At 45.7% G+C, this 8,747-nt stretch overlaps 1 protein-coding gene across 1 annotated transcript; it reads left to right on the top strand.

The window, feature by feature from the left end:
• Nucleotides 1-1,684: 1,684 nt before the first annotated feature.
• ANGEL1 (angel homolog 1 (Drosophila)) lies at nucleotides 1,685-8,508 on the top strand. Its single transcript, XM_010190051.1, has 9 exons — nucleotides 1,685-1,985; nucleotides 2,510-2,736; nucleotides 3,338-3,407; nucleotides 3,827-4,260; nucleotides 4,944-5,079; nucleotides 5,984-6,094; nucleotides 6,863-6,932; nucleotides 7,352-7,515; nucleotides 8,300-8,508. Exons 2-9 carry the CDS (start codon nucleotides 2,602-2,604, stop codon nucleotides 8,467-8,469), a joined length of 1,290 nt encoding a protein of 429 aa, XP_010188353.1. The 5' UTR covers nucleotides 1,685-1,985; nucleotides 2,510-2,601; the 3' UTR covers nucleotides 8,470-8,508.
• Nucleotides 8,509-8,747: the final 239 nt, after the last annotated feature.

The following is an 8,747-nucleotide window of genomic DNA, read 5'->3' as shown; positions in this document are numbered from 1 at the left end:
AGCCTCCTGCACCTGTGCTGCAGGTCTGTGGACATCTTTGGAGGTGGGTTGTTCGGAGGTCGGTGACTCCCCACGGACCTGCGGGTGACTTGTGGGTGGACTCTTGCTTTGCAAGTGTCAATATTGCACTTGGTTTCCCGGTCCCTGCTGCTTGCAGCTCCACAGTCCCTGGTGGCTGTGCTGATGTGAAGCCACCCTCCTGCCTGAACCTGTCCCCAGGCCTGTAGCAGCCACTGTGGCCATAGTGAGGAGCTTGCTGGCTCATCTCAAATTCAGCCCCTGTCCCGTAGTAATTGGCTCTTGTAACAGCCGTGCCTGGCTAGTGGTGTGCGAAAGTATCACCTTGGTGTTTCTCATGTTCATGAGCTTAATTACAAAACTAAAGAGGGGAGTATGATTTCTTAAAGCTCCCAGTTCTGACACATACAGAAAGCTTTGACACAAGAGATACAGTCAAAGCGTGTATGGATGTTGCTGACTCCTGTGTGTTACTGCTGTGGCTGACTGGCTGTCACAGGGATACAGTAAAGTGATTTGTAGACAACAGAAATTGCTAGTCAATAGTAGGGACTAGTGTCTGTGCAGAATTCGTAGCAAAATGTAAATGCCATCATCTTTTATATAGATGCAAGTGAAAAGAGTCCCTGTCTTTTTCTGCTTTACCCCACCAGTATTAGTATAGTCAAATGTTAAATTAACAGCGGGTTTTTTGTTAATTTTTTACTGCAGATGTCAGTCATCAAGTGGTCTGTAGTTCTTACCAAGACTAGTTCTGTGCATGTATTCTCTCTAATAAGGCTTTTAATGGCACGTATTGGTCCCTCTGTGTCTTTGTTTTTAGCCTCTGAATAACAGAAGGGTTTTTCTTCTACAACGCTTTCTTGTGATATGTTTGATCCTCTTAGCTGAGCACTATTTCTTACTCAATCCCTGGAAAGATACTTGCTCCAGGTGGTCATCTGCAAGAGCTTGGCTTCTTAGCCCATGCACCCCATCAGCTAACTTCTACAGACTGTGCCTTTACACGTGTTGTTGTGAACTGATAGTTTCCACGAGGCCTTTTAGCTTGGCTGACTGGCTGTGGCATTGCATAAGTTAGAATGGCCTTCCCTAGAGTTGGCAAAGCCATTGCCATCTTGTGCAGTTTCAGTGTACCCATTTGACGAATGTAACTAGAATTGGACTGTGGTCTAGCATTCAGGAAGAGGCAGGGTAAGTTATTCAAACTGTAACTTTCTCTTCAGCGAAGTAATTTGTTTGGGTTGCTCTACTGAATGGTTGTATTGCACAGAGTTACAGCAGATGCATAGGAAGAAGAAACGAGTGAGTGAGAAAAGATTTCCATCTGTCTTATGTTGGTTTTGTTTGTTTTTAAATGGCAGATGCTCTCTTTACCTGTCGAAAGAATGTGCTTCTGGCGAAGAGCGCGTCCACCCAGATAGAAGGTGCCTTTGCTGCGACCAGAGGAAGAAGCTCGGTCCCAGAAGAGCAAGAAGCCCTTCTCCAGCAGTGGCTGGAGGAAGGAGCAGGGAATTTGCCAGCTGGTGAGAGTGTTCCAGCAGTGGGGAAAGTATCAGTTGCACTCACGAGTGACTGGTTAGAAGGTTCAGAGCTATTGATGACTAGCCTCAGTGACCTGAATTTGGCTCCAGAAGTCACTCAGTGTGCTGGTCAGCAGCTCACAGAGCTACACGCCTTGGCTTCTTCAGAACCGCAAGATCATACAGAGACTGAGCTGGCAAAATTATCGGTGGAGGAACCAGTGGCTGTAGCAGGCAGTGCCCCTTGGGCAGCTGTGGTGCCACAAACAGATCACCAGATAGCTGGCTGTGCCACTGTTGCTGTAGACGTCCAGAATGAAGACCCAGCTGTGCTGGCCTGGAGTTTAGCACATGGTGCAGAGACAGCGCCAGTGGAGCCCTCACCCTGGCCCATTCAGGACGCGATACAATTTTATCCTGTCCCAACAGAGGTACCCTACCATGGTCAGTAGTAACAGCTGTAATGTTCAGTTTGAGCTTTGCATTTGTAGTGAATGTGGTGAGGTTATTGTGTCTGGGCCTGCTGTCAGTAAGACGTTGGTTGTATCTGTCCATGCAGAACTGACGGGATCTGCTCCTGAAAGGTACGGAGTGAGTTTTTACTGAGGGAGGGCTGTTCACAGCTAGTAGTCTCTGTGCTTTAAACCATCTGGTCTAAACATCAGTATATATTCATTTCCCAGGAGCTGTTCCCAAATGCTGGCTTTATAATATAAGCAGCACCCAAAAGCTGGTCAAGTGTTTTGGTATGCTTGACTCTGGTCTTCTGTTGTGCCATCTCCATTGACAACTATCCAAAGGCATCCAAAAAGAGCACCTGAAAACCAGAGTGGGTGAGGGTTTGCTCAGAGGCAACAACACCCCGGCTTAGAGAATGAGAATGGCTATTTTCTGTGTTCCAGGGGAACAAATGTATCAGCAGGGTACCCAGCATGGCTGTAATTTGGCTTTTTGTGTCTTGCATATAGAGATTTTATGGAGAGACTGGGAGGATCTTTCTGTCCAGCCCTGTGTGCTAGAGCAGGTCTCGAAAAACACTCCTCTCTTTGAATTTCGAGTCATGTCTTACAACATCCTTGCCCAGGACCTGGTGGAGCAGGGCCTTGATCTCTATCTACACTGTCATCCAGACATCCTGAACTGGAACTATCGCCTTCCAAACCTTCTGCAGGAGATCCAGCACTGGGATCCTGATGTGAGTATGACAGAGCCCTTCCCACATCAGTGTCACCAGAATATGAATTCCTTGTTTGATCTAACAGCATTAAAAAAAAAAGAGTGACAGGAAGTCCTAGGAAGATGCTGCCTGCTTGGTAACTGAACACTGCTTCCTCTGAGAGTGTTTGAGGCATTGTGCATATGGGGGTTTTAGTGTATATATTGCTTTAATTGTGTTACTGTAGAAACCAGTCATGCTTTGATGCCAAGACTTAACTTTTTAAAACAGCAGAAGTAGAGGAAGAAGAGATAATGTCTGTCTGGGAAGGAAAGGACCAGGTTTATAAGGCAGCACAGGAGGGGAAGCCTGCATAGAAGAGGACTTAATGACTTCCTCTGTTGCTTGAGTCCTCTGTGTGTGATGAAGGATCATCTGCCTCATCACTGGAAAGCTGAAAGATAAGCTAATGTGACCTAGAAAATTATTGCTATCTGGAAAGTACAGGAGAGAGTTGTAGTGATGACCTTTCTGGTTGCAGGGTTGGTATGTGAGTGCACTTTTCCGCTTTCTGCCTTCCCCAAAACAAGATAACTAACACATACTGGTGGGGCGAGTGAGGTCTTTGCCTTCCTTCCAGGTTCTGTGTCTCCAGGAGGTGCAAGAGAACCATTACTGGAAGCAGCTGGAACCAAAGTTCAAGGAGATGGGTATGTCCTGCTTTTGTGTTGCTGTACCTCCTGCTCATGGGACTGGCCAAGGGGTGCTTTCTGCTTAATACCTTCAAAGCACTCAGTCTTGAGAGAGCTCTTCCTGTTTGTCGGGTGGCTGCTGACCCTACTTCTGAACTGCCTGCCTAGACCTTTACCCTTCCTTTTGTAATCAATGTTTCTCAGAGTTGACAGATCAGAATAACAAAACAGAGGGTCCTAGAAGGACAAGCAGAAAGAAAATACCCTCAATGATAAATTATAAACTGTGATTATTGGAACAGAATTGGGTATAATGCTGTACCCAGATATAGCAGGAACCTCTTCTGCTACACAGAGTTGCTGAACTCCCCAGTTGGTGGGGACAGCTTGAGGCAGTGACAGGGTATACTTTTTAATAGGTGATGGTTTCTTTTCAGGCTTTGCGTGCTGCTATAAACGGAGAACTGGGACGAAGACGGATGGCTGTGCAGTGTGCTATAAGCACAGCAGATTCCAGCTGATCAGCTTCAGCCCCATAGAATATTTCCGACCTGGCCTGGACATCCTCAATCGGGATAATGTGGGCTTGGTGCTGCTGCTGCAGCCTGTGCTCCCAGAGGGCCTAGATGGGATGGCAGTCAGTCCTTTTTGTGTGGCCAACACTCATGTGTTGTTCAATCCCCGGCGGGGAGATATCAAACTGGCCCAGATGGCCTTGCTGCTAGCCGAGATTGACAAGATTGCAAAAACCACTGAAGGCAGCTACTATCCTGTCATCTTGTGTGGAGACCTGAACTCTGTACCTGACTCTCCACTCTACAAATTCATCCAGAACGGTGAACTTTCCTACCAGGGGATGCCAGCCTGGAAGGTAGGTGCCAGCCAGAACTGGGATTGGGTAGCTCTTTATTGCAGGCTGCTAGAGAAATGCATGGCTGCATTCCTTCTCTTGTGAGGAAATAGTCAGAGTATTGAATTCAGTTATTCAGCTGTCTTCCCCAATGCCTCTGGCACTGCTGCGGAAAGACATGGAAAATGTGTGCATGTGGTTTCCACCGTTGCTCATTTGGTTTCTCTTGCAGCAGGCCAGTGATAATAGACCACTTAATTTCAGGTCTGGGTTCTCCCTTGCTATGGGGTTTTTGTGCCTGTGTGTCTAGAAGTGTAGAGGAGTACAAGTCCACCAAGGCTTACTGACATTTTATGTGAGTGTTTGATCTGGTAACAGTTTGAAATGGGCACCTACGCTAGATTCGCTTGTGGTTACCTGTTACTGTGTATCCATGATCAAATACATTGTTGGCTTTCAAGCTAAATCATCAGTTCAATAATAGATGTCTACAAACTATCTTGTCAGGTTACTTCTAGCTAATTGTATCCATTCCCCACTGCTGAAGGTTTATTATGTCTCCACCTTATTCTGCATAGCTTAGTCCATGCTGTTCTGTGAGGGCATGTTCCTGTCTTGTTCTTGGCAAGTGTATGTATGTACACCGTCTGTAGTTCTGCTCTGTGTCGCTGATATTTCCTCTGCTGTTTCTGGCCTCCTTGCAGGTGTCTGGTCAGGAAAACTTTTCCCAGCAGTTGTATTCACGGAAACTACTGACCCCGCTGTGGCCGAGCTCCCTGGGCATAACAGACAGCTGCCAATATGTCACCCTGTGCCAGCCAAAGAAGCCAAAGAAACCAGGTGAGCTCTGGTGTGCACTGAGAACGTGAGTTTGCTGAGGATGGACAGTCTGTGGGCCTTGCTGTCTCTCTGAGTAGCTTGGACATGTGTTGCATGAGGCACTCAGCAAAGATTCTCTTCTTCTATCAATTTCTTTGGTATATGAATTAAATTTAGCTTTCTGGAGTCTATTGCTGTAGCTTAATTTCTGCCATTTTATTTTTCAAATCAGAAGCTGAATGTTTTCCTACCAGTAACCATTGCTCTATGTATCTCTCTGTTTCATATTCCCAGACTTGTGCTTTTGTGCAGTTGTAAACCGTGTTCAGCAGCCACAGCTTTCAGCTGCAGGTGTTTGTGCGAGTGGTTTTGGGCAGTGTTTGCACACACTATTAGGAAATCATTCCTAAGAGCCCAGTTACAATCAATCATGGCTGTTCTTTACTGTCCTTACAGTGGATTAAAAAAACCAAACCTACACCAAATAGCTCTTGTTGGAATCTTGAACGTAGGACTTGTATTCAACCTGATCTCCTGAATTGTTTTTCGTTTTTCAGCAGACACTTCCTTGAGTTGCACACAAACTGATCGGCTTAAAAGCTCCTTGAACTTGTGGAGTCTCAGAAGGGCCATTCTTAATTTATTTCATCAAGGTGCTGACTATGACTGTTGCATCAGCTAAAGGGACAACAATAACTATCCTGGAGCACAAATATGTGTTCTGTTCTTCTACATTTACACATCTGTTCTGTTCTACATTTAGGTTATTAAGTGGTTCCCATTCTCATGTTATGACAGTGTTTGGGCAGAAAAACCTCTCTCAAACTATAGAGGTCCAAGAGGTCTAAAGAATATGCAGATGTTCCCTATAGATGTGACTTTACTGCAGTTATTTTCTTCTTTTAACTCGTATTTTTCCCTGCAGGCAGACGTAAGTACAGCCGGGACTTCCTGCTCCAGTTTCACTTTTGTGATATTGCCTGTGAACGACCACCGCAGCTGATCTTCTTGGAAGGTGTGACAGATGCTAAACCAGGTATTAATGGGAGATTTTTCAGCTTGTGACTCTCCTAGCTCAATTTTGATGAAAAAGTGAGGTGGAGATAATGCCTGGTGAGAAAAGGGGAAGGCAGAAGGGTGCCTTCTGTAGTTGTGTGATTACGAACCGATTCTATGGGAGCTCAGAGGGGTACAGTCTTACCACCTTCATACGCACTGTGCTCCTTGAGATGCACTGAGAGTCAGCATCTTTCGGAGACTGTTTCTTTTAAAGTGAAAAAAAAAAAATATATATTTTTCTTCTGCTTCAAGATTTTTGGTGTGGGAAAAACAAACCTGAAGTCTGTAATGTCACAATAGCCACAACATAGATGTCTCTGAATGCTGGTACTCAGTAGACACTGCCTCACCTCTGGGCCTTGTGGCATAGCTGGTTCTCTCCATTTCTGTTTGGCCTTTCTAGACACCCTTTGAGTAAGCTGTAGGCTAAGACAAAGGAACTTGCTTTGAGAGCAAAGCTGAAGTACCCTGAGCTTTGATAATATTAAATGCTTTAAAAACATGTCCTTAGCAGACACAATATGACTTCTCAGTTGTTTGCACTGATCTGCTCTCAGGATGTTTCTGTTAGTCTTAGCGCTGCGGTTTCCTTTGAATATTTTTCTTTAAGGTGCCTGTGACTGGAAGCTGCTCTTCTTGGGCAAAAAGGTTTGCTTGGTCTCAGGAGAAGCTTCTCAGACTCGGGATGAGCAGCCTGTTCCATGATGTATGTAGGTCTGGCTGGAATCTCTTTGCTCCTTTGCAGACCGCCCTGCACACTGGCCCAAGCCTGCTGCCATGGTGAAAGACCCTGATCCCCAGCCATTTGTCCCCAGGTAATTTGGTGTACCTTCAGTGGCTCTGCTCTTCAAGCCTGGTCTCATTTTCCTGAGCACTGAAAATCTGGCTGAAGTAAAGACTGAAATAAATGTGAGGGTGGAAGAGAGTAAGAAGGGCTATCTGGAAGAGCCAGATCCATCCAGCATTGTCCCATCAGCTGAGTGCTATTCTGTCAGCATTGGGTTGGTGAGGGCATGGACAGGACTGGGTACTGGAGACAAAGGAAGTTCATAATCTGCTTTGTCTTTGGTGTAAGTGAATAATTTTGAAAGACTGTCTTTTATGTGTTCACAAAGTAGAAATAGTTTGGACAGTTGCATCAGCAAGGAAACATCCACCTTCAGCTGTGACTGCAGTACTGAATACTGCATCATTCTCTTTCCTCTCTTGGCAAACAATGGCTGTTTATTTTCAGGTCTTCAGGCGTTATCCAGCATGGCCTCAACTTGACCTCTGTCTACAGCCACTTCTTGCCACACAGGGGACGCCCGGAGGTCACAACGATGCCCATGGGGCTCGGAGCTACCGTTGATTATATCTTCTACTCGGCAGAGCCTGTGGAGAATGGAAACAGGATGGGTAAGTGTGGCAGTGAGGCTTATCCCTGTAACATTGGGAGAGGGCTGTGAGGCATACCAGAATGCAGCTTGTTTTGGTGTGACTTTGAAATGCATGAAGAGGAAGCAACATTTGCTCAGGTATCATGAGAAGAGACTGTTTATCTTTGCTGTGTAAAAACTGAAGCTGTTTTGAGAAAGCTGCAGCAGAATGGATTCTGTTCTTTTGTAGCAGTATCTTACTTACATTCCTGATCGCTGGCAGTGCTGGGTCCTAGCTTCAAGGCTTGGACTTCTGCTCTGACTGAGACCACACAGTAACCCTACAAGGTGGTGACTCTTACAGTGCCACCACCTCTCTGCTACCTGAAATGGGAGTTATGTTGATGAAAGATTGGATATAAATGCATCCAAGAACTGTCTCTAAGCTGGTTTGAATCATGTTGGAATCAACTCTGGGGAGGAGATTAGGAATGAAGAGATGATTTCATCCTTGGAGGAGAATCTGAAGCTATTGCTTCGACTTTGTACCATGAAAGGAACTTCTCCTGTAAGCAGCTGCCTGGTGAATTTAGTGTATACTTGATTCCTGTGGCTGCAAATATATGAAACCCTTGAACAGCAGTATTATAGAATGCTCACTGCTTTCACATCTAGGCTCAAAGGTGCATGCAGTGTCTGTGCAGGCTGTCTTCGTTTGTCAGGGAAAGAATAGGAAAGCATTGACAAGCATCCCTCTGTGAGCGCATAGAGTTAATCTACAGCACCAGTCTCTGGCTGATGTTTCTTTCCGTTGTCTTTGTCAGGTCGAAGGCTGTACAAGGATGGAGCCCTGAAGCTGCTTGGCCGCCTTTCCCTTCTCTCTGAAGATGTCCTCTTGATGGCAAATGGCTTACCAAATCCTTTCTGTTCATCTGATCATCTCTGCCTGCTGGCTAGCTTTGGCTTGGAGATCTCCAGCCTCAGAGAGGGTTAGTGCTGGTTCCCTTTCCCTAAAGAAAAGCTCTTCTGAATACAGCAGTTGAGGCTTTGGATTACACAACCTGCTTGCAAGAAAACTGTTTTCCTTGTCATGCCCTAAGAGTCCCTTTCTTCCCTCACAAAAAAACAGGGATGGGATGGGAGAGTTGGAGCGCTTTTTGTGTTGGTATTTTATGGGTTTCTGCAAACCTGAGCTGTGTTTCCAGTGAACTTCCAGTTGTATGCAGACATTACCATCTCTTAAAAGCATCCTTCTGCTGCTGCTTTGTTGAG

Source organism: Mesitornis unicolor, unplaced genomic scaffold (genome assembly GCF_000695765.1).
Source record: "Mesitornis unicolor isolate BGI_N332 unplaced genomic scaffold, ASM69576v1 scaffold18488, whole genome shotgun sequence".
Classification (NCBI taxonomy): Eukaryota; Metazoa; Chordata; class Aves; order Mesitornithiformes; family Mesitornithidae; genus Mesitornis; species Mesitornis unicolor.
This window is presented reverse-complemented; position numbering and strand designations above follow the sequence as displayed.